Here is a 25,620-nt window from a genome sequence, read left to right as displayed (position 1 = left end):
TAAACTTACACTTGTAGTGGTATGGCCTTTTATAAACATGTGCATGTTTTTAACAGTTTAAAAAATGTCCTGGACGAGGTGAGGTATTAGATGTCTTTGTTGGGAGGAAGAAGTGTGGGGAGGTTATGAGTTTCATTCTTCACCTTGTGTTGGTAAGTCCAAATAATCAGAAATCAAGCCATCTCAGTAGGTGAAAGGGAGAGTTCACATGATCTTCCCTCTCAGCTCTGTGGTTAAGAGCAGAGACTGTTGTCTTTGGAACAGCGACTCCAGCCTTCGTGTGACACCCCCAGTAGTCCCACCACCAATATCTCACAGTCCAATCATAATTTTGCACGAGGGCCCCTACTTATTCTTCAGTTAAAGTCATCATCACATTGGACTTGGTTTCTTTTTTTGCCTCATTTTCCAGCGTAGGAGCCCTGCTGTTGACATTAGCTGGAATTTGTGGCGGTTTGTGCGATGTTTTGGTACATGAGAGATTTTGCTTTTTGTGTGTCTGGGTGAGTGAGCATATCCATACATACAGTGTATATGTTTATTTATGTTTCCCGATCTCAGCTCCATCAGTCGCTTGGCCCTTTTCTGCCTCTTGCCGATGTGAACTCTGTGATGGTATTTCCTGTTTGTGCTGCGGAGAGAGACGTCCTTTGAACTTTCAAACAGACCCTCCCCCAGGACCCCCTTTGCTGACAGGCCTCCAGCCCCCTCTCTCAGCATCCAGCGGTTGCATTAGCGCAGCAGCAGTCTGCATCAGTGACATAAATACAGTTTGTGTGGGCTTTTGATCGATATTCAGAATGGCAGCAGGGTTCCTGTTTGTTTCCCAGACGTTTATTCACATTTTTCCCTGTGTCTGTACTGAGTGCAAACGTTGTCAGTGCTCATCCAAACAGTAGTTTCCACTCAGAGAACTCCTGTCAACCCTATGCTGTTAGTGACTCAGCATTATAGTATCAAGCAGACCTGACTTTCAGGTTTAGACCTGGTTTAGTGCCCTAATAATTTGCTCTTCCCGGCGGAACACATTTATGAGGTTCACACTTGTGTGTGAAAGCCAACACAGCTGGTATCAAGGTCCTTGTTCAGGGCACAGACGGCAAGGAACTTCACAATGCTGCGCTATCTGCTTCCACTCGGCGTTATCTGTGCTCAGCTGTAAACAAGCGGATCGCTCTGTTGCCACATCTCAGCTAATGCCCTAATGTTCCTGCTAGATAGCGGTGCTGCGGGGCTTCACCCGTCCCCGGAGCTGCAGTTGTTTATTGGCCAGGGCACCGTGTTTGCTTAGCAGTTTGAAAAGATTGTTGACATTTGGAACAGCACGATAGGAGCCACAATGGGTGGGTCGGACCACAATGCAAGGAGAAGGGAGAGGGAGAGGGAGAGGGAGGGAGAAGGGGACAGAGAGGGAGAGAGAGAGAGAGGGAGGAAGCGCTGTGGGTCAGTGTGGAGTGCAGGCCTCAAGGGCATTGTTGCTGTATTGTTTCACATGCCGAAAGTCAGTGCGCAAAGACTGAAGACGAAGGGGGCGTGTGTGTGTGCGTGAGTGCCTGTGTGTGAGTGGGGGGGGAGTTACAGGGCCCACATTCTTGCTACCGTAACTGGGAAAACTGAAGCTGCCTCCGCCTTTTCTCCGTCCTCTCAAAACTCCACAATTGCATTTAGGCGCTGGTGGCAACCAGTAATTAAGGCAACAGAGCCCCTTCGTCTTAGGCTGTTGACACAACAGGACCGGTGTGCATTGCGGACTGAATTTTGCGGCATGGTAAAAATAGCCATCCAGGGAAGCCCCAGCTGAGGTTTTTTGTTTGCGGTCGGTTTATTCATGTCCCCTGAGCAGACGGGTGGGACCCTCACATTTCATCAGAGCTTTGCTGGCCCACAAGAGGGAACAAGTGGGGGTAAGTTTACTTTTAGATTTCCAGAACCAGAACTGGTTATATGGCTGGTTGTATGGCATGTGTCCTTCACAGAGATTCAAATGTTATAGCACAGGTGTCTAGCTGAGTAGAGGCTGTTTTCTGTTATTGTCGGTGTAGAACTGTAGAAGTCGTGCTCTCTGATGTCGGAACTGAGGCCAAATGGGTCACTTAGAGCTGCAGTATCTGAGATGGAACCTCTCCTGATCCTGTGGCAGTTTTGATAGTACAGGGGGGAACGTGGGAGTGGATTTATGGGGATGTTATGAAAGCTTCATCATTTAGGACTGAGGTTCCATACAGCTGCGGGTGACGTCCTGCTGGGAGAAAGAAGCCAGTCCTCAGACCAGAGCGTGAGGCAGTATTCGATTGGCAGGCTTTGTGTGCTGTGTGAATGGCCCCGACAGATTTATACCAATAATTGGGATTTGTGGTCTGAAATCCAAAGTTAGCCGAGTCCCGATGGGGAAACTGCCATCGTGATCCAGCAGAATGGCGGATTAAGGGTTTAAATTCCTCCCTCCTCTGTGATTTAAACATGAGCATTCCGGGGGGTTCGGATGGGTGCAAGAGAGACTTTGGAATGAAGCTTGCCGAATTCCTGTTTTTCCGTCCCTGTGTTCTGACCTTTTTGCTGAACGCGCCGTACTGTGTTTCCTGTTGTGTTTCTCCTGCAAACACGGCACACTGTCCTGGCAAACCGAGAGGGTGAACCATGGAAACAGGAACTCTGGAAAGGTGTCCTTTTTCACAGCGCCACAACACCGTCTCCTAAAAAAAAAAAAAAGCGTCTTCGGGCTTCAATAACCACACCGTGGCCTTGTTCTCAAATAAAACCAGGACAATTTTGTACCTGCCACCAGCAGACAGGAATAGAAGGTCTTTAAATTGCTGCAATGCAGATTCTAGCGGCGGGTTTTAGTGGGTTACACTGTACCGCACACAGAAGTGACTGCAGTTTCACTTACTCGGACCGACTGCTATTTAGAGGCTTGTCTTAAAAAAAGAAAGAGTTGGCTTTGGAAGGTCAGTGAGCTGACTCTTTAACAGTCTAAAGAATGCACAGGAGGACTGCTTGCCAGCTTTGGCGTGCTAGCCATGCATTTTTCTGTACAGGATTTTGGACAAGCAGGCTTCAGAATGAAGTTACAGTTATCCAACTGACAGAAATGTGGTATTGTTTATGATTATATGTGTTAAAGCTTCTCTCTGACAGGTTTTTTTTCTTTGTCCCAACACAGGGACTCTGCGCAGAGATGGCAGCCAGCTCCTGGGTCGAAGGCAGCCATGTTGGTGAAGGTCAACAGCATTGGCAGGAACCAGGCAGTGGGACCCGCTAGCGCTCTGCAGCTCCTCCACCACAAGAACAGCAGCGTTGTGAGCTCTCCCGGCAGCCGGCCGTCGGGGGGCTACACGTACGCTGGTCAGGCCGACAAAACCGCCCATTCCGGAAAGATGGCCGCGCCCGTGGACTCCAGGCAGGCACTCCACCTGAAGAAGGCGGACAACGGAAACTTCTGCCTGGTGATGCCCGGCAGTGGCGGCAGCTCCCCTTCTGGCCCCGCCTACCAGACCCCCCACAGGCCACAGGGGGGCGCCTCCCGGCCCTCGTCGCCCCAGTACGGCGCCACGGCACCCATCTATGACGAGCCACCCATGGAGTCGCCCATCTACGACGAGCCGCCGGTGGAGATGGAGGTGGAGGGGGCACACCTGCTGAGCCGGGCCTCGCCGTCGCCCGCGCACTTCACCCCCGTGCACAGCATGCAGAAGCCGGGTCAGCAGCAGCAGCAGCAGCAGCCCAAGCTGCTCCAGTACCCCAGCTCGCACGTCGGCTCCAAGCACAAGAGGAACCCCTCCGCCACCGAGTATAGCCCCGCTGGCCGGGAGTGCATCAAGCACATGGTCAACGTGGACCCCAGCGCCCCCAAGCCAGGCCCGCGCCCGCCCTCGCCGTCACCCTCGCCCACCCAGGCCGCCACGCCCGAGCTGCAGCCTGCCAAGGCGCCGCAGAAGGAGGTCTCCCTAGAGAAGAAGCAGTCGTGGCGGATCCTGGAGGCCAGCGTGCTGAAGAGCATGGAGGCGCGGCACAGCCGGCAGAACAGCCTGGCCTCGCAGGAGTACCCGGCCCCGGCCACCGTCACCTACCAGGACTCGGGCTACTCCACAGGGCCCTCACCCAGCCTGCGGCGCAAGAACCGGCGGAGGCAGCTGGCAGGGCAGGGCCGGCCCGGCTCGGTGGGCAGCAGCGGCGAGCTCACCGCCCTCAACGAGAAGCTGATGGCGGAGATGCGGGCGGTGGTGGGCCGCTCCAACACGGTGCGCGGCAGCAAGGCCAGCCTGGACACGGAGATGTCGGAGAACTCCATCCCCCGCGCGCGCTCCCCTCTGGACTCCCTCAAGAAGTATGGCGGGCGCGGTGGGGCCGGCGGGGGTGGAGGATCGCGGGAGGACCTCACCGCCAGCAACCGCTCGCTGTACCGGGCCGGCGCTGACCCGCGGGCGGGCGGCCACGGCGACGTGCCCCTCTCCCCGCTGGCGTCAGAAGGGACGGGCCGGCAGAAGCGCACATACGAGAAGGTGGACTCCCTCGAGAAAAGTGTCACCAGCCAAATCAGCCTGTCCTCCCCCGAGCCCCCCAGGTCCCCCTCCCAGGTATGGCCCAAGCCTCTGTGCATATGTAGTAGTGTTCATGAGATTGAATGTTTGTCCGTATGTGTGTCTGTATATGCACTTGTCCATATATGTGTGTCCATAGATGTTTGGGGATGTGTGTGTGTGTGTGTGTGTGTGTGTGCGCGCATAGATGTTTGGATGTGTGTGTATGTGGGAGTCTGTGTGACTTGTGGGTGTGTGTGTATGTAGGAGTTTGTGTGTGTGTGTGTGTGTTGTGGGTGTATGTGTATGTGTGTCTGTATGTGTGATTGTGTGTGCATAAATGTTTGGACATGTGTGTATGTGGGAATCTGTGTGTATGTGTGTGTGTGTGTGAGTTGTCATTCCCTCCCCCTGCTCCTCCTCTGCGGAGCTCTGACTGTGAGCGCTGTAAGCAGATGACTGTGACACTTGAAAGGACAAATTGTATGCGAGGGGCTGCGGCTGCTGCCGGGCTCCTCTCGGCCTCATGTGATGGGGCGTGGGTCCATTAGACTCGTTAGGTGCATTACTGCAGGTCAGCTGGAATGTGCGCTGTGGCCTGGGAATTTCTCCCCGCCTCATCAGAAAGCTGTTCCCTCTGCGGCTTTCTGGGGGGAAAGGGCTCTTCTCCCTGTCAAACAGAGTCCTCTTCCCAGTCCTTTCTCCGAGAGTCATATAGACGGTCCGTTTTGGATGACATTGGAAGAAGCCATGAATCCCTGAGCAGAAAAAGCCTGCTTTCTTCTTTCAGATTCTCCTCCCTCCCACAGCTGCCCCCCCCCTCTGAAAAAAAGGCGTCTGTCTCCGTCCTGTCTCTACAGAAACAATGCAGAATGAAGGCTGCTCTCTCTCAGCTTCCTGTTGCCACAGTCAGAGCAGGAAAGGCAGAGGCATTTACTCCAGCTCCTTGCTCCTCACCCCTCGCCCGCCGTAACTGATTCAGATTGATGTTGACAGTCACGCTAGCTGCAGGTAGCCCCCAAAAGACTTTATGAGCAACTCCAGTAAATGAATTAATGACTGCACAGTTAAATAAAGTGTACACGTTTTGGCTTAATTCCGCTCCCGATCGGTAAGCAGTTATTCATACCCAGGGAGTTGTTTTTATGAGAGGGTTTTATCGCTCGCCGCATCCACCCCCATAATTGCGAGGCCCGAGCCTGTGAAGGGATTTAAATACACTGCAAAAAAAAAAAAAAAAAAAACAAGTCACCCAGGCTGATTACACGTTCGCGGGAGATGGGAGAATAAACATGAAACGGGCGGGTGCTTTGATGGGGGCGAGCGCTCCGCGCACGAGGTGTCGCCCGGCTTTACCGACGCGCGCTGCAGCTTAATTGATCTCGGCGAGGAGCGGCGGACGAGGCGCTGGAGAGCGCCCCTCTGCCGTTTTTTTTTTTCGCCAGGACGAGTCGATGATCGCAGGTTCTGGTGGATTCGGGGGGGAATGTGTTTTCTCCGGAAGAAAACACGGTTTTTTCCTCTTTTTTTTAATTCAAGAGCGAAAGTGGAATGTGAGACTTAGACCAATGAGCAGGAGTTTCGCTGAGCGGCACAGCAAGTAGGTCAGCTGCATAGCTGGGAGTGGGTGAGTACCGACATTCAGCTCCTGTATCCAGCCAACTCAAAGCATTCTCACAACGTTGCTGGACCGTTAGCGCAGTGTGATTAGAACATTATGCGTTGTCTGGGTACTACTGTGGCTTCAGATGACCGTTTGGGTTGGCAGTGTGGGCAGGACAATGGACAGAGTGTTTCAGCCTTGTTCCCATGATAAGAACATGCTCTGCAAGACACAGTGATAGAGGGGAAAATAGAGTGAGAAATGGAAAGAGAGGGGAAGAGAGAGAAATGTCCTTTTGGTCAGGAGTACAATGTCTTACCAGAACCTGGACAGCAAGTCACTAATGAGTAGCAGCAATTTTTACAGTAAGCCCTTCTGTCGTAAATGGTTATCCCAGGTAGCTGTATAATGGTGACTCACTGCCTTTATATGGGATGTGTATTTTCCCACACTTGCTTCAAATACAAGTTGGTTTGGATGCTGCTCTGTCGGCTGTCCCAGTTGGCCCATTCAAATAAACAACTGGAACATAAATTAAACTCTGTTGAGACTCTGTCGTGGGCTTTTAAATAAGTGTTCTTCTTTTTTCGCCAGGACTTAATAAAATTCTTGGTCTTGTTCCAGGAGTTCTTTTATCACGAAACTTTCTCTTTCTTCATCATGAAAAATAAGGCAGGTCCTTTCCTTCCCTGAGTGTACCGTTCCTTTTGCACAATGGGAGTTGTAGGCATTTTTGTTCTCTGTTTCAATCTGGCTGCTTGTCTCTGAGAACCAGGCCAGGGAGAAAGCCCTGGATACCCATGAATCCCAGAGTCCCCGCACAGTCAGCCAGCATTATAGGCCAGGCAGCCAGCTAAAGGGGAGTTCAGCAGCAGGAGTGAGTCACCCCGACCCGCATTAAGAAACGGCACTAACGGAACGGCAGGTATTGGGAAAACGATCAGCTTTTACTGCAGCGGCAGGAACCGCTCCTTTTTTTTTCAGACGGACATCAAATTCGAAAGTGTTCAGCAGACGACACTCAGACAGAAGAAGCAGTGCATACACATGCATCCACGCGGCGCACACACTCGCGCACGCAGACACGTGCGGTGTGGAAGCTCAGAGAGGGGTGTGCCGCTTCTCGCCGTCAGGTTTGCGGGCAGCTTGGCGGGATCCGCCTCGAAAAGGGAGGCCGCCGTACGCCCTCAAAATTGCAGGTTTTAAAAAATGCTGGAACGAGATCGCCAGGCTTTGCTTGCAGTCAGACGTCAAATTAATCAGGAACATTATTTTCATTATGGCATTTAACAGAGAGTCATTTGTTAAACAGACATGCCCAGGGAAAACAAACACGGCAAAACGATTCATTTGCAGCAATTTGAAGTTAATGTGGCATGACTGCTACAGTATGTGTCCAGGTCCTGGTACACTTAGAGCGGGTCTGTGGTGTGGGGGGGGTGGTCACGTGACCCATGGGTGTGTCCTGTAACGAGCCGTTGTTCTACCCGGTGACCATCCAGAATGTGCCACAGGGGCGTGTCTGGCCCTCTCACCTGCCCACAGTCTGGGAAGCGGGGGTACGTGCCAGGCCGACAGCGGAGCTCCGGAATGCCCTGCCCACCGTTCAGGAAGGTGGAATGCTGAGACCCATATGGCACTGGCCATGCAGAGGGAAACCTGTGCTGTGTGAGGGGATTTTTGTACCAGGAGCGCAAAAGATGGGGGCAGAAGGACTTGGATTTAAGGGCGGGGGGGTGGGGGGGTTTATGCAGCAATCAGACTAATTCTAGCATGACAAAGCTAGAAGGTCCTAATCTTGTTCTCAAACGCTCACTTGACAGCCTGTAATTCCCTGGCTGGATCATGCTTAATTAGTCACTTAATGAGCCCCGGGGAACTTCAACTTTACCGTTTCATACATTTTATCCCTTTATTGTGGAGACTTTTGGTATTTTCCAGTCATAACAAAATGCCTACCCACCCCACTAAAGAGAGGCTGTTCTCTGCTGATGAACGTGATTTGGAGTTGGTATGTAAAGGACAGATTTGGACTGTGTAATGGATTCGCCTCACTTAGTGTGGAGGTCTGGTGATGTAATATATTGCTTGAAAGCATTTTAAGAGATGCACAGACCTTCTGTGGAATTACTAAATCTTAATAGGAACAAGAGTATGAGTATGAATACATACATATATTACTTACTATTTGTGGACAGTCTGCTGTACGGTGAAATTAATCTTGTATTGCTTTAGTTTAATTTGACCACATAATGCATGTGGTCAGTTCATCTAATCATTTATGACGTCTATTAAATGAGGGTACATACATTTCTTGCCAATCCAACAATGGAAATATTGACAGCTACATGTTAACATCCTGGCTTTGATTTTCAGAATCTTTCAGAACCATACTTCCTGGTCGTAGCAACTATGTAAATTAACTGAAATGAGTTAATGGTCATATCGGTTTCTCTGAATTATTCATCAATTTTCCTTCTAAGATGATATTGTTATTAGGCTCTGGTAATAAAATATTGTCCTGTCAGGGGCAGAGTTCTTACATTTCCTCTTATTAAATTAACTGGATTAAAGCTTTTTCCATGGGGACATGGCCGCAGCGGTAGCATCTCTTTATGTACTGAAATCCCATTTGGGTCCAAAATAAGGTCTTTATTAGATTTGCACTAGTAGCTTAATTGTTTCTTCCATGGTGTAGCATTAAAGGCCATTTAGGGGGAGACTGGGAGGGGAAAGAGGGGTCAGTTCCGTACTAGGTCACCTACTTCAGGGCTGAAGTCTGTGTGAATGTGTCCAGGTGCTGTGAGCTAAAAATGAATGCGCTGATTCTGCGTCAGTTTCCCCAACAGCAGTGTGGTGCCTGCTGAGCCTGCCTCTCCCCTCTCTCCCCCCCTCCTCCAGCTCACACTCTTTCACCCTCTCTCTGTCCTCCCCCTCTCCTTCTCTCCCCTCTCTTCCTTGCTCCTTTCCTCTCTTTCTGTAAGTCTGTCTCTCACCCCCCATTTCTCACCCTGTCCCCTCACTCTCTCATTCCCTTCCCACTCCACCCCCCTCTCCCTGCTGAACTCTGTCCTGCCTCTGCCCCACCAGGTCGGAACACTGGAATCCAAGGCCCAGCTGGAAAACGGCTCGCAAGGCGGTGGCAGAGGCAGCACACAAGGAGGCACGCTGGGCTCCCACCAGGGCGGCGCTGGCGGCACGGGGGGAGGCTACCAGTACCCCTACGCCACCCTTTGCAAGCCGCCACCCGACGCCAACATGGTGGACTGGGCCAGCAAGAACCTGAACATGCACACGCAGGGCATCTTCCGCCGGCGCGTCTCCATCGCCAACATGCTCTCCTGGAACCGGGGCTCCATCAAGAAGCCCATGCTGATCACCAGCGACCGCGCCGTCAAGAAGGAGGCCTGCGAGATGTTCAAGCTGGTGCAGGCCTACATGGGCGACCGGCAGGCGCGCCTGGACCGCCGCCACGTGGCCCTGCTCATCGTCACCAAGTGCTGGGGCGCGCAGGGCCTGCGCGACGAGCTCTACGTGCAGCTGGTGCGGCAGACCACCGACAACCTGTGCCTCCGCAGCCTGGCGGCTGGCTGGGAGCTCATGGCCATCAGCCTGGCCTTCTTCTCGCCCTCGCCCAAGTTCCGCCGCTACCTGGAGGGCTACATCCAGAGGCACCTGGAGCCGGCCAACGACAAGAAAAGTGAGTCTGAGGAACATGGTGGGTGCGCTTCTTCCTTCCTGGGCATGGGTGTGCACTTCATTATGTGTTTGTGTGTATGTGTGTGTGTGTGTGTGTGTGTGTGTGTGTGCATACTGGCATGAGTGTTTGTGTGTTTCTCTTGCCTGCTTTGCTCTTCTGTGCTTGGAACTTGGAAGTGTGGTTATGCTCTGGCTCTATTGTCCCCACCCCCCACCCCCAGAAAAAAAACCAGGGAGTGAATATTGGTTTTAATTCTAAATATACACCGTGGATCTTTTCCAAGTCAAACAGGATGCCGAGTTGGAAAAGTGAGAAAAATAAGGAGGGAAAAAAGCGGGGGGTGAAATGTCAGCGCGAGCGGAACAACAACACAAAAATGTTTTGCCTTTTGATTAGAGATGGTGTTTAAACACGGGATTTATGTCTCTTTTTCACCTAGTAATGCAACACATAATGGAACAACAGGACATGAAGAACAAGAAGAATTCAAAGTCCAGGAAGAAGAGGAAACAGAACAATGAAGAGGAAGAAGAAGAGGGTGAGTTTCTCTTCTCTCGCTTAGAGCATGTTAGCATTAAGTGGGTATTAACATTCCTGTTGCCGTTCGCATTGTCCACTTTGTGAAAGGCCAGAAAAAGAGTACCCCTCTAGAATACTAGAACCAGTCCCACGGAGTGAAAAAGACACAGAAACAAGAGGTGAGCCCAGTATTTTCAGTGTTGGGGGGGGGAGAAGATGTGCCCCGTGCGCTCTGGGAATGTTCCATCGAATCTTGCTTTCCACAGGAGGGTGGAATTAATTGAATTAGCTGAGCGTATCAGAATGCAGCTCATCTCCCAGAGTCTCCTCCAATTGAATCCCAGCTTCTCAGCTGCGATCTCGAAGGCGGGGTCGTTCAGACACAGCTACCCAGCGATTAGAGCGCAGAGAGCAGTGTGCCGTGTTAAAGGCTTCGCCCCTTGGCTCCTCCGCGAGCCAAGACAAATCCATTAAAGCGTTCAGCGGCAGCGGCCTCCAATCCCGGCCAAACCCGCGGCCTGCCAGCGAGGGCCGAGGTCCATGAACGCACGCCCCCATCCCTGTTCCTCTTCCAGCGCTGTATCCTCGAGCAGTGCATTGTAATTTCCTCAGGTGGTGTAACAGCCCCCCCCCCCCCCCCCCCACCCCCAGTCCCACGCTTTCCTGGCCCGCTGCCGTACCTGCGGAGGGCCAGTGGAAGGGAATGATGGGAGGCCTTCGGCGGGATGTCCATTTCCAGCCGCATTGTTGAGGGGCATAAACAACGCAGCTCCCAAGTGCCTGGCAGCCGCACAGAGGGCTGGGAGCACCAGTTGTTTTTGTGTCCCCGGCGCTTTCATTCAGCACTCCGCACAATGAGCTCTTTTCAATTTGACGGTTAAAAAAAAGGCTGTGGGCCGATAATTGCCCGGGTTTCAATAGAGCCGCATATTAATTAGCCTGTAGGCCATACATACAGAGGGCCCCCATTCACTGTAGCAGTCCTATCAGGAGCTGGCCGGCCTTGAAGAAACAAGTGGGGTTTGGAATCTGTCAACAGAGACAAGAATAAGCAACTGCCCCACAGCCCAGGGTTTGGTAAAGATATTTATGAGAAGCTTTACCAATGGTGGAGCACCTGCTGGATGCGATTTTGGGACCCACATTGCATTAGCATCAGTTTATCTACCTATCAGTCATGTTTTTGAGGCAAATGAATTGTGCTGTAGATTAGTTAACAAACAATACAGGACACACAGTGTGTTTTGGTAAGACCATGAAAGAAAGCTTTTCAAGTATTTTCACGATTTTTGTATTGATTGAAATGGCCATTTTCTGCTTTTGAATAGATGAGCTCCATCACATTTTCATCACATGTAAAAATATATGAATATATACAAGTCACTGTAGTTGTGAACTAAAAACTGATGCAGCCATTGGCTGTGTGTTTTTGTGTGTGCGGATGCGCTTGACTGTGTTTTCGTGACTGCACACAAGTGTATGGGCGAGTGACTCGTCCAGCAGGTCAGCAGGTGAGTCAGTGCCCCTCATCCACTCTGTGACTCAGCCACCACCAGCCCAGATGCTCGCGGCCGCATCCCAGCACCCTTTCCCATACCCCAAATCTCTGAGCGGCCCAGCGGTAAACCAGCAGCCTGTCGCAAAGGCGTGAGTCAGCGACCACATCAGGGAGGCCCTCACACCATGCGTCAGTGACCACATCTGGGGAGAAACAAACACCGCTAACAAGCAATCGGAGACGATCGGCGGGGAGCTACGAGAGGAATGCCCTGGATACGGCGATGGCCAGGAAGAGCTGTTGACTCATGCGCTGTAATACGGCGCTGGCGTGTCCCAGGCCTCCCACAGACCACGAGGGAAGGACAGAGGAGCCAGTGTTGGAACGGGGACCGTGCGGCAGTGGCCACGCTCCTTCTGGGAATGTGACTCCATTCAGTGACCCAGCGTCACGCGCCCTCTCCTACAGTGCGTTGGTGATTCTAAGGCCGGGGTCTCATAAAAGAAGTTGGACAAAAGCGATGCTTGTTGGGGTTAGGGGGTTCTCATAGTTATTAATAGCAGAGTGGGGCTGGGGCGTTCACTGTTCCCCTGTGTCAGTCTGTCTGACAGGACAGAGGCCACGAGGCGGCCGAAACGCGCCTGTCACGAGCGCGGCCTGCGGGCCCGAGGGGTGGCACCGCGCAGTCCCTGCCCAGCTGCCTCTCGGGGGACAGGGAGCCACCCCTGAGGGTTCGGGGAGGTATTGTCCGGATGCCAGCTTGCGGCCTCAGGTCCTCTCCGTGCCATTAGCGGAGGAGAAAGGGAGCATTTTTTTGTGTGTGCTCCGCTGCCCTGTGCGCCACGTTTGAGAGCGTGCGGGGGGACAAAGGGCCGGCCGTGGCCCCAGAGAGCCCGTTGCAGCGTGGGCAGCGAGGCATTGTGTCGGCGGAGGTGGGCAGCTTGGGAAAAACATCCCCCCAGTAAGCCCCCAAACAAGGGGGTGCGGAGAGGCCGCTTTTGTCCTGACCCAGAGCCAGAGGATTAAAACCCTAGCCATTACAACACCATCTATTTGTATGCAAATACAGGAGAGGGGAGCGTGCAGGGAGGGGAGGCATGTTTCTGTCCCGTCCCCTCCCGCTCGGCGCTAAAGCGCTCCGTGCGGCGTTTTATCTCATTAGACACATCAGTAAGCTCACGCTGGGTTGGTTGCTGAGAAGAAGGGGGGGGGGGGGGGGTGCACCCCGGGTAAAAAAGGGGTGTTGAGAGTGAATTACCGATGTTCTTTTATTACCCCGGCTTCGACACCCCCCTCCTCCCCACGTCCCTGCTTGTTTGGATGCTTTCCTCTTTCAACCCGTTTGGAGTTTTTTCGTGACATTCCGGAGGGATTACGCCCACTCCACAGGATGCGCTGTATGAAACAGCAAAGGCAAGTCGTTCCACAGATCCTCCAATGCGGTTTTTTTGTTTTTTTTTTTCTTTTTTTCCATTCGCACCTGCGCCATGCTAACTGTGGCACCGAGGTGAAGTGCAATGGGAATACTGTCAGGCCAGATATGAAAAGTATGCATTGACAATGTTTGTGGAAAAAGACAGTGTAATGACCCCCACCCAACGGTGTGTGTGGAATGCCCTGTACACCACACAGTCTTCCTGTTATAGCTAACTGTAAATCCAGACCACCTCCCCACAGTAAACACACTCAATCTAATGTTTTATGTCCCTATCTCTCCCTCTCTCTCTTTCCACCCTCTGCGGAGGATTTACGAGCAATCTGTCGTCTCCCGGCGTTTCAGCGTGGGGAAACATCTGTTAGCACTTATTAGTGCTGATTACAGGAGCGCGGGCCCGGCCCAATCCAACACGGCCCACGAGCCGGCTCTCCTCAGTCTTCTGCCTCGCGGCTCTGTGACCCCCGCGCCTCGCTTTCCAACGGGAATGGGAGACAGGAGGCCTCAGGAATGCACCAGGCAAGGAGCGGTTTACTGCGGCAATTCTGCAGCCGCAGTTTCTGCTGCACCTGCTGGAGAGAAACTTGGCTAATATGGAAGTGTGCAAAATATCTGCTGCTCCTCACTGAGTGATATCTGGATACATTTGTGCACAATATTTGCAGTATCTACTCTGGAGAACCCTACATGATGTCTGCCTTGCTTGTAAAATTTGTTTATATGTTTGTCATGTGGTAAACTGCAGGATCACACGCTAGCACAACCTGTTCTTCCTTTTAAGGCAAGAATTGCACATTGTGGATTACAGAATTATCAGGGAAACACTCCAACATTACATATCTGAGAAAACAATGAAAACGATTGTGCTCTGCAATGAGAAAATTTGGGATGGACCGCAGCCCTTGCGTTGACGCCTGGTGGTCCCGATTTGGCCGTCTGTGGGGCCGTGAGGGTGGCCCAGGCCAGACCGGGTCAGAGCTGGGCCTGGCAGCAGGCCCGCTGCACAACAGCCCTGTGCGCGTGACCTCCACAGACAGGCCCTGTGAGGCGTCGGCCATTTGCCACACAGCTGTGCGCGGCGGGGTGTGAAGCGAGGGTGTGAACTCGGGGTGTCGGCGCCTCCGGCCTCGGTGGCCCCCGGAGCTAGCTCGGCTCAATAAGGCAGGGCCGGGGCGATAAGAGGCCCCTTTTGTTCTTACACCCCCCCGCCCCCCTGCGCAATCCCCCCACCGCTCTGCGTGACAGGTGGCTTCAGAAGTTCTCCGAGCGTTTGTTCCCTCACCATCCACGGCCCTCCAGCTTCCTGTTCTTCTTCTCCAGAGGAATTCGCTGCGTTTCATACGGCAAATTCTTTCTCCCAACATGGACATTCACCTCATTGCTGTACTCGATGGAACTGAACAGAAATGTTTTTGTCCTGAAATCAACATACTTTTGTAATTCCGTATGACTGATGTTGAAAATGAAGCCTGACGCAGGTCAGTAAGAGACTGCGTGTTCAGAAAGCAAAGGTGGAGCAGTACTCACGGTCGGTCTATTTAGGCTCAATTGCCCTCAAGAATTTGGAAAACTTCTTGACTTCAGCAGACCTGCACTAAATGGCCATCACCTGTGTGCCGTAAAATCCGGAGGTTTTTCTTCTCTCCAGGAGCATTCAATGTTGATATGTCAGCGCAGAGCAGGGTTCCCCAGCCAAGCTGGCAAAGCAAAGAGCAAAAGGGAAAGAACATGTGGGGAGCCCTGCGCTGCGGCACCCCTGGCCTGAAGAAAAGCCCTGGAGCTGTTGTGTCTCGGCCTTGACGTTTTTAACCTTGGAGGAAAGCCGTTCCCTCCAGCCCTTGATTGTGGGTGAGATTGCGCGGCTCTGACTGTGCAGGATTCCTCTGGAATGTGCCCTGCAGAAAAACGTCCAGTCCTCCCAGTCTGGATTTCTGTGAGGTGATTCACATGAAACAGGATATGTTAGTTGTCATTGTGTCCCCCCCACATGCGCACACACACACACCCCTCCCCTACCCTTCAGGTATTTCTGTAAGCTATTATTCTACAGAAATTAAAACATGCTGCACAATGGAACATCGACTTGTGCTATTTGTTTCCGCACAAAAATCCCCCAGACTGTTAAAACACACTCTCGGCCGTCACGAGAGTGATCAGGGCTTTTTTAGATGAGCTATTTTTAGACCTCTGAGAAAATGCCTCTGTTTCTGGAAGCATTTTGTTTTAACCCTTACTCGTGGTGAGTCACAAGCAGACCGAATCTGTCGCCAGCAGAGCACGTCTCCCAGGAGCCCCTTAACCACCGCCAGCCTGAGAACCGCTCAGATGTATATTTTGAGAAATGTGTCTCGTCGAATTATATGAAATTGTACTTTTCCTGTTCTGTGGGTTTCGCCAGTTTCAGTGAACTGCATGTCCCCTGTCTCCTCTCCGCAGGGTTGCCGATCAGCACATATGCGAAATACTGCTACCGCAAGCTGCAGAAGGTGGCCGTCACCGGGGGCAAAAAGGTACGCCGGGAAGGGGGGCAGGGTGTGAAGAGTGGGAGGGGCTTACCCTGAGCTTTATAATCCAGGGTCCACAGCAAAACATGTCCCCACAGAACCTGTTTCATTCTATTGTTATATCCAAAGTTACAGTTTGATCCACGCAGTCACTGTCAACAGGAGAGCAGTGGTAGTGAATGGTGGGAGGTCAGACATATGTTAGCAATCAGAGTGGCACTCACAGAGGTGCCTGTATTAGTCCCTCTGTGAAGGAGGCACTAATTTGTTAACGCATCTGAGCGGTGGGGGTTATGAAGACCTCCTTCCAGCCTGCTGTCACTGTGTGGCTAAGCATCTCGCCCTGACCCGTGGACGCAGAGAGAGGGTTAAACGCAGAGAGCAGCGGCCCCGGCAGACAGCCAGTGCGGCAGCAGCCCTCCGCCCAGTCCGCCCTGTAATCAGTGCTTCCACGGCTCCTCACCGTGTTTTATTTTTAACCCCCCGCGAGCCACGCAGGGCTGTGCGTAAGTCCCCCTCCCGAGCACATGACAGGAAAGAGGTGTGACGTGTCCCTCCCTCCTGTCCCGCCCCTTCCCTCCCACCCCTGCAGGGCCTGCGGAAGCCCACCCTGGAGGAGATCGACCACGGCAGGAACGCCATCGTGACGCCCTCGCTGTTCGGCAGCGCCCTGGAGGAAATCATGGAGCGGCAGCACGAGCTCTTCCCCGACAGGAAGCTGCCCTGGGTGCAGGTGCAGCTGTCGCAGTGCGTGCTGGCGCTGGGCGGGGCACAGACGGAGGGCATCTTCAGGTGAGGATGGGGGGGATGCTGGGGGGGCACAGACAAAGGGCATCTTCAGGTGAGGATGAGGGGGAGAGGTGCTGGGGGGGTGCTGACAGAGGGCATCTTCAGGTGAGGCTGGGGGGGGTGCAGACAGAGGGCATTTTCAGGTGAGGATGGGGGGAGAGGTGCTCGGGGGGGGGGGTGCAGACAGAGGGCATCTTCAGGTGAGGCTGGGGGGGGTGCAGACAGAGGGCATCTTCAGGTGAGGATGAGGGGGAGAGGTGCTGGGGGGGTGCAGACAGAGGGCATCTTCAGGTGAGGATGGGGGGAGAGGTTATGGGGGGGGTGCAGACAGAGGGCATCTTCAGGTGAGGATGGGGGGGATGCTGGGGGGGCACAGGGGGAGGACACAGAGCTTGACTAAGGGGGGGGGGGTGACAGAGAGGCAGTGGAAGAGACAGATATTACAGAGTATGATTATGGCATTCAATGGGAAGACAGTCCAATTTGTACTCTATGGCAGTGTTGAAAACCTGTGAACACTATGTTTCTAAATCCCATGTCTTCATTTCTCTCAGGAAATGAACAATGTTGTGTGATATCAGTTGCTCTGAAAAGCCAGGAAAGGATGTGGGAATGTGGGTGGTGGGGTCTCTGAGCTTCAGTTTGTTCTCTTCTTTGACCATTCTAATCACTTAAACAAACAGGCAGTGTCCTGAAACTGTGGTTTATTATTTACCATTTGGACCAAGCACCCAGACGGAGGAGCGTCGCCCGCCTCCTTTGATTCCTGGATCCCACGGGGGGTTTTAATGCTTTAGGCGTTCACTCCGAAGCTACCCCAACTGCGGGCTGTGAGCCCAGCTCACGCTGGGCCGGCTGGGTGGTCCAAACAGACAATGTTCATTCAAACAAATATTAATATCTCCCCAAAAAATCACAACAAAGCAAGCCTCACTGCCAATATCTGACAGGAACTTGAGAAGCTGCATTTGCTGTAGCAGTCCAGTCCAAAACTAATTACAGAACGATTTTTTATTCATTTTTTTTAAATATGGGAGCATAAACACGGCAGAAAACAATACAATTTTTCAGCATTCAGATCCTCATCAGCTGCCTGTTTTTGGAAGAGGAAAGATAACCAGCAGTGACTCAGCGGGCCTGGCTGCTACTCCTCACAGTGGGGTTTTGTGGGTGTAATTCTCTCTGCGGCTGGAGGTTGACGATGAGAGTAGAGTACAGTACAATACAGAGACCAACAGTGACCAGAACCAACTCGCTCTCAATTTGTCTGTCAACAATGTTTGCTACCAAGCTTGACCTTGGACTACAAACTGCACAAGCTTCTGAATTTGTCTCAGCGGGAAATTGTTGCACGCAGTATAACGGTGACAACGGAAACTCCAAGGGGTGGAGCCGAACATCAAGCCTTTGAAATAAACACATATCTTGCCAGGTTTTTATGACATCCCACATTGCCTGTGAAATATCAGACTGACAGGAAACCCATTATGATAGTTTATTTTTGAAGTGTGCTCTGTGAGGATTCCTGATGTTATTTTCCCTTTTTACTCTCATTGTTTTTGATCACCAAGGGACTTCAACACTGATTTTTCAGACCTATGTAATGGATACCTCTTGAGCCACACAGAAATGCCTGGTCTGGTCTGTCTGGCACTTTGCACTCAGGGAACACACTCAGTAATTAAATCAGTGGAACCAACAGGAGTTGCACTCGGATATTTTATCACAGTGTCTGCTGGGGTCACAGGGCCCCATATGGGTTCTTCCATTATGAGAATGTTTGCCTGTCTGGTTTTGCAGTACAAGTGCCACCTTGTGGTGAAATGTTGGAATTGACCAAACAATGCTGTACAGATGATCTGTTGCATACAGCACATGACTAAGTAGAGCAAATGTTTCAGTGGTGAGTCCTCTGTTGATAGCCTGTGAGAAATCCCTCTGTCTGGCCATCTGACTTACATCTTATCTGTTTTTTTTCTCTTGCAGAGTTCCTGGAGACATTGATGAGGTGAATGCACTAAAACTGCAGGTGGATCAGTGGAAAATTCCAGAAAACCTGTCCGATCCCAACGTCCCAGGTATGAAACCATTCTGTTTCCAAAGTCCTAGGTAGCCCACAGAGTAAGGAAGGCCTACAGTGCAGTTTCCTGTCTCCTAATGGAATCAGATCTGGTATGTCAAAGTGATTTCCTGGAGGGTCACACCTCTTTTTGCTCTCAACTTTACTTGTCATCGCCGAAGTTGAGTAACTGACTGAGCTAATTAACATTGGTTACAAGTTCTACCAATGATAAATCACAGCTAATGATTTTGCTTGTTCCCCACACTCAATAAATATTTTACTGCTGTACAGAGAGGGGAAGTGCATAGGTGTAAACATAACTGGCTAATAAGCTAATTGCAGCAATTAAGCCATTGGAATTGGATGGGATGGAAACTAGCCTACATGTGGCCCTCCAGAAAGGGAATTTAATACTCCATTAGACACCCTGAAGTAGACAGATCACCATATGCTGCTGTTGTGAATATTTAATACAGAGGTTCCTCAAACAGCAGCTACATTGTGAACATTTCCTAAGTGGGCTGTGTGATGCATTAGTAAAACAGTGTTTGCACTTATTCATGTAGAACAAACCATATTTACTGTATTCTGTCCTTTTTATTTTTACATTTTTAAACAGGGAGAATGAGCCAGGTCTCTTACCTATGGCTGTTGTCTGGAGAAATTCTTCCAGGAGTGATGTTGTGTTTTAATGCAGTGGGAAATGCAAAGCTCTTGTTTAAATGGATTTTTGAAAGATGCATGATTCAGAAAGCAAAAAAGTACCATAACAAATGCATCAGCAAAATTCAATATGAGCATGTCTTTTAAGTAAAGATTGTGTTTTGGCAGCCAGGCAAGCTTTCGCTTCCAGCTTCCACAGCCAGTTTCACACTGTGATTCTCACAGTGTAAAATTCACAGTGAAAAAGACACCACACTAAATACAGTGAAACTTAACTTGAAAAAATATAGAAAGCTGATAATATATTTAATTGAAAACTGAAGACTGAATGGAAAAATTGCAGCACTAAGCATGACAGCATTGTCAGAAAGACTCCAAAGAGAATGCAAAACTTACCAACAGGCAGTGATAATTAATAACCTGAGGGGAATATTTAACTGATGAATTTACTGACACGTAGCAATAAATGAAATACTGGAGGCCCTGAAAGCAGGGCATGTGGGTTACATGGGTGTGTCTCCCCACCAATCCCACTGCGCCTAGCAGGGGTTTGGCAGCTGCTGTGGGGTGTGGTCGGGCAGCGTGAGTGACTGACTGTGACCCCTCCCCCCCAGCCTCCCTGCTGAAGCTGTGGTACCGCGAGCTGGAGGAGCCGGTCATCCCCCAGAGCTTCTACAGGCAGTGCATCAGCAACTATGAGGACCCGGAGGCGGCCATCGGGGTGGTGCAGTCCCTGCCCGAGCTCAGCCGGCTGGTGCTCTGTTACTTCATCCACTTCCTGCAGGTACATTACTTTACATTATATTTCATTACATGCATTTAACAGATGCTCTTATCCAGAGCTACTTCCAGCATAATAGAACATAAGTGTGTCCATTCAAGTTGAATGAGCAGCAGTGTCAGACCAGGGTAACAGCACTCCCAGACCAGTCAGTGTGAGCATAACACTATTCAAGCCCTACTAGTTAGAAGTTAACTTGTGCAACCTGACTTGACAAGGGAAGCCAAGTATACCATCCATCAGTCATGACGGAATCAGATGACAGAATCCAAAACACATTGCAGAACTACATGTGAAATAAACAGCAACTCTGGTACCGACCAGAGTCACCGCAGGCAAACACACACGCACACTGCCCCAGCAAACTGCACACTGAATCCAGACACACAGTCACACACCAGTCTGACTCAGGCACATCAGACATGAATACATAGATGCTGCAGACAGACCCCTGTGCATACATGTAACTGTATCACACATGCCATCACATGCACACATATACACAGACACGCTCATACACGTGCGCTCACAGGCACGCTCACACAGTTACACAGTCATGATGAGTCAGCCACAAACACACAATAGGTCACCTGGAGGTTGATTAATGCAGCCTTAATGACATTTCCAAAGCAGAGAGGAAGTTTGTTGAGTGGTGTTGTATAGACCCAAAGACTTAGAAACTCATCAGTAAATCACGTTAGGAGGGCTTTGGTTTATTAGTGCTCCTAGCACCCAGCACACACTTGCCAAGTAATCAAAACAGAGGCCAGCTGACTGACCCATTCAGGGTACCAGCAAGGAACGCCCAGAGCATCATTCCTAGCCTTTCCTCTTCTTTTCACACCTCCTCTATGGGGCTGTACACAAGGGAATAGTGTTCTGTTTTGAATTCGAAATGGGTCATCCTGTACTCTTGTTCTTGAAATTGACATATCTGGGACTTGTATTTAGTTATTTTTCTTTTTATGGCGCTTGCACAAGCAAACAAGATATTTCTTATCTTATACTCTTCTGATGCTGCTTTGACAAATGAGATGTTCCTGGCCAAGCCTCTGAGGAGGTCAGTGGTTAGGAAGCATTTTCAGGGCGAAGGCCTGGTCCCTTTCAACCGGACCCAGATGGGCATGTACCCTCAGCGCAGATGGGAAAACCCAGAGCTGACGCGTCAGGCGTGGGAGCATATCCAGCTGCACTTTAAACCACGTGCATGCAGAAACTTCGATAATTGGGGACGAAGAGAGGTCTGATCAAAGCAGGAAGCTGGTTCAAAGTTTAAGCAGAGTTTTTGCTCCCCCCCCCCAGTCACCAGCAAACACAAAGCGTCTATAAATAAACGCTACAAAAATCCGCCCTAAGAGGATTTGGAAAGAGAGGGTGGTTGGGACAGTAATGTCTAGTTGTAGACTGTAGCAAAAAAAAAAAAGAAAACTTGGGAGAGACAAAGGCGTTGAAGCCATGCCTGTGAGTTGCATCATTCTGCCTTCTACATTTCATTCGATTTTTCGGTGTCCGCCTCTTCTCCTTCACTTTCCTTTGGTCTCAGTCTCCCTCCGCGCCCTCCACCTTGTCCCTCTCCGCCCGCGAGTTTGAAGGGTGGTGAGGCAGGGTACGGATACGGAGAGTGTGACCCAATGTTCCCTCCTCACAGCCTGTGTGGTCAGAACAGCTCATTGTTCCTGTTTTTGTGTTCCAAGCAGGCTGGGACAATACAGTAGTCATTAGTCATAGATTTATTACTGTGGCTGGCCTCTCTTGCCTCAGATCGTTTACATCAACTTGTGTTTCAAAGGTATATCTCTCCCTTTTTCGAAAATTAGGCAGCTGGTTCCTATTTTTTAAACGTGTTAGGTGGTCATAATTGTCTAGATGTTGGGCGTCCATGTCTCTTCCCCATGTTATCATTGTAAAAGCATCTCGTGTGTGGTTGCATGTTTCGGTAATGAGAGACTGTAACGAATGAAGGAATACATTTTTATTCCCAATATAGAAACTACATTCTTAGAGCAGTTTCAGAGCAGCCTCAATTCATTACGAGGTTTACTCCTTAGTTCACATTCTCAGCTAATGAGTTCTCAAAGAGGAGGCTTCACAGACTATGGGTATTCTAGTTCTAGTGGAGTGGGCATTTGGAAATGTAGACCCAAAGCAGGTTTTCTAGAAGTCTGTGCCCTCTCTGCCTTCTGCCCAACTAGATATCTGTACAGTCTCACTGACTCTTCTCTTTAATCTTACTCCCTCTGCATCGCCAGGTGTTTGCCCAACCAGTCAACGTAAGCAAAACTAAGATGGACGTCAACAACCTTGCCATGGTGATGGCGCCCAACTGCCTGCGCTGCCAGTCGGACGACCCGCGGGTCATCTTTGAGAACACGCGCAAGGAGATGTCCTTCCTGCGCATGCTCATCGTGCACCTGGACACCAGCTTCGTCAAGGGCATCGTGTGAGAGGGGGCACCCCCTCCCCTTCCCTTCATCCCCACACGTCCCCCTGCACTGCGTTTGGCCCCCACCCCCGTCCCGTCCGAAACCCTCACGCTCTCTCTGCCTCCATCTCCGCTCCTGCGCTCTGGAGTCCTGGAAGCCGTGCACATTTACTGGATTTCGCTCATTCACTTTGTTCGCGTTCTTTACTGTTTTTTTTTTTTGACCCAGGGAACCGTCAGTGAGACAACGCATGCCGTCATCTCCCAGGTCACCTCCTGACGTCCACAAACACTGGACTGTGCTGTTGAAACTCATGATCTGAATTGTATTGTGAACAGACAATAATGCACGAGCAGTGAGAAAAGCAAATCAGTTTTTTTTTTTTTTTGTTTTTTAAGATGCTCAGCTAATATCTATTTTACATCAGTTTTTCTGTGGTAGTCGTGTGAACGGCATCCGAACAGCAACTGGCATACATCATGGAGTGACTGTAGTATAACCATTTTGTGTTGGTATTTTTTTTTTTTCAGACCATGTATGAAAGCAGTGATTCTCTTTTTATTCTAATTTAATTGGGATTGGTTTGGTTTTATTTAATTTGACTTCTGGGCAAACCGAGCTGGACAAATGGCATGGATGTGCCTGTGACCGGCTCAAGGAGACTCACCTGAGGGAAAGGCTGAGCAGCGGCCTGGTGTTCCTCAGGGCACCTCTGGGGGAACCCTTTATTTCTATCCATTACCACTACTACAGGAAAGCTATTGACTGGACCCTTTGACCACTGACTTCAGCCAGACTGAAGACCACGATGGTGTGTGTGGTGGAGACAGCAGTTATGTACACATGTGTACACCAGCCAAAGTCACAAGGAAGACCATGCAGTTTACCTTAGTTTTATGTGAAAGGCAGAGACATTTGATTCTGAAAACTGAAAACTGTTTTTGCTTAAGACAAATGCAGCGGAATGGGTGGCTGTGGGGGCTGGGGTGCACCATAGGCTTTTTATATTTTCCAGAGGCCCTGTTTGCAAAGCACACACAGGAAAACAATTATACCTTTGAAGGCGCTCGTAAAAATGCTAATTTTAGATATTAGCAGTCAGGCAAAAGGAATGTAACAGAATGTGAGAGAGCTCTGTCCTCAAGGAGAGCTACAACTGTGAATATAGGAGCTATTCAACCAAAAGTCAAGTCGAAATGGTCCATCTCTGAATGGGATGGCACATTAGTGCTAGCCTAGAAGGAAGACCAAAAATTCATATATTTTTTGATTGATATTTTTAGAAGTTATTGCGTACATGGCAGGGTCTTACTTAAAAAAAAAAAAAACCTTTTGCCTCAAAAATGTTGATCATTTGAAATTCATATTTCAGCTGTTTTGTCAAGGGCCTGGCTGGCTGCTCCCCAAATGTCTCTGTTATATTTAGCTGTGTGGTCAGGGTTGGGGTTTTAGCGCCTCATATGTTTTCCCTGTCTGTTTCCCTCCAGTATTGAGGGAGGTGGGGGGTGCGGCGTTTGCTCACACTCCCCTCTCTTCTCTCTGTGGTACACCCTCACATTTCTACATCAGCACACAGTGACTCTGAGCATTTCATTGTACGTTTAGTTCCTACTTGTGTTTGTGTGCACATGCATAGTCCTCTCAGTCCTTGGAAGCTGGAAACCCTAAATTAGAGGGTGTGTTATGCCAGAAAATGTATTTTGAGGTTAGTTTGTTGGTAACCCTTTTCCATGGCATCTTTTCCAGTGGCTGTTTCCATCCGGTGCTCTTTTATTTAACATAAAGAGCCCCCTCTCGATAACCACATCGGACAGACTGCCTGTCTTCCCAACAATACACACCCTGCTAAAAGCCCTGAGTGAAATGGGCAGGGTCCGGAATGCATGTGGAATGGGACTGTGGCATTGCATGCCTGTCACCAAGTTGTGACAAAGCTGCAAATCTCATGACAGAATTGGGAGGATCAGTGAGGTCTCTGCTGTCCTGAAAGACAAGCTATCTTTCCTTCTACTAACCTCATTAACTTTACTAAGGTTTGGGTTCAGTATAGGGAGAGATTGCTTTCACATTGCAATATGAAGGACCAGATTTGGGTCCAGATACCAGAAGTCCCACCCACTCTCCCCACACACCCTCTTATTGGTCAAATTGTCTGTGCTATGTTGAAGTTTTACTGTTAACTGATTCTTGTGTGAATGGACTCCAGTCAACATAGCAGGAAGTTGCTCAGAAACTGACACACACTTCCAAAACCCGGGTTTACCTCAGAACACTCTCGGGAGGTAAACAAGAGGCCGGTCTTCCTGAGTTTCACTGATGTAAATATCACCTGTGAATAGTAAGGTCTTAATTACTGTATTTTAAAATCCACAAGGAAAAGGTGTCTCACCCTGTTGTTAAAAAAGACAGAAGCTGTTGTTTGGATCTAACTTTGTTTCTTTGCCACTGACTGCCTGTTATCAACGCATTCTTTGTGTTTTCTCACTGTGTAATTCTCTTCCCCTCTGGAATGATTGTTCATACTGTCTGTTGAAAAAGTGAACTGTATTTCTTTAAACTGTACCTTACTACAGTTACCTAGCAACAAGTCTCCCTCCCTTATTGCACTTAGCTTCTCCTTTTCTGTACTTGCTGCTGTTTCCTATATATGGATGCTGTTCGCTCTTGTTGTAAATGCCTCTGCAAGTTTTTGATATGTTGTGTGTGCGCGTGTATGAAAAGACACCTAGTGACAGTTGACAATGGTGATGTGGATACATTTATTTTCTCTCTAATTTCATAAATAAATGAAAAAAAATAAAGTTTGTAAATTTACATAATCTTTTCTTATTTATGTTCTCTTTTCTTCCCCCACTTTCTTCCCCCACTCCCACTTTGCTTGTCAGAGCATGAAGATTAAAATTTTTTGGTTCCCCTCACGCACTCACTCACTCACTCACTCACTCACTCACTCACTCACTCACACACACACACACACACACACTCACTCACTCACTCACACACACACACACACACACACACACACACACACACACACACACACACACACACACACACACACACTGAGTGTACTTAAGCTATCATGGGCACTGCCAATTCACTGGCTCCAGATGTGATTGTCGC

At 50.1% G+C, this 25,620-nt stretch overlaps 1 protein-coding gene across 4 annotated transcripts in view; it reads left to right on the top strand.

Annotated features, from left to right (window-relative positions):
* The window catches only part of si:ch211-218g4.2 (rho GTPase-activating protein 39), a 63,946-nt gene extending 38,710 nt beyond the window's left edge, over positions 1 to 25,236 (top strand). For 2 of the 4 annotated variants that reach the window (XM_036533146.1, XM_036533150.1), the window contains 8 exons: positions 3,164 to 4,577; positions 9,214 to 9,841; positions 10,263 to 10,361; positions 15,712 to 15,785; positions 16,372 to 16,571; positions 18,555 to 18,646; positions 19,908 to 20,077; positions 22,324 to 25,236. In XM_036533146.1, coding sequence (XP_036389039.1) covers positions 3,164 to 4,577; positions 9,214 to 9,841; positions 10,263 to 10,361; positions 15,712 to 15,785; positions 16,372 to 16,571; positions 18,555 to 18,646; positions 19,908 to 20,077; positions 22,324 to 22,518 — 2,872 coding nt within the window. In that variant the 3' untranslated portion in view covers positions 22,519 to 25,236. Of the gene's footprint in view, positions 1 to 1,530; positions 1,905 to 3,163; positions 4,578 to 9,213; positions 9,842 to 10,262; positions 10,362 to 15,711; positions 15,786 to 16,371; positions 16,572 to 18,554; positions 18,647 to 19,907; positions 20,078 to 22,323 lie in introns of those variants that run through there. The other 2 variants (XM_036533149.1, XM_036533147.1) reach the window with 2 other exon arrangements.
* The last annotated feature ends 384 nt before the right edge of the window (positions 25,237 to 25,620 follow it).

The sequence above is a fragment of the Megalops cyprinoides genome, chromosome 7 (genome assembly GCF_013368585.1).
Source record: "Megalops cyprinoides isolate fMegCyp1 chromosome 7, fMegCyp1.pri, whole genome shotgun sequence".
Taxonomy (NCBI): Eukaryota; Metazoa; Chordata; class Actinopteri; order Elopiformes; family Megalopidae; genus Megalops; species Megalops cyprinoides.
The sequence above is the reverse complement of the archived record's forward strand: the minus strand, read 5'-3'. Positions and strand labels throughout refer to the sequence as shown.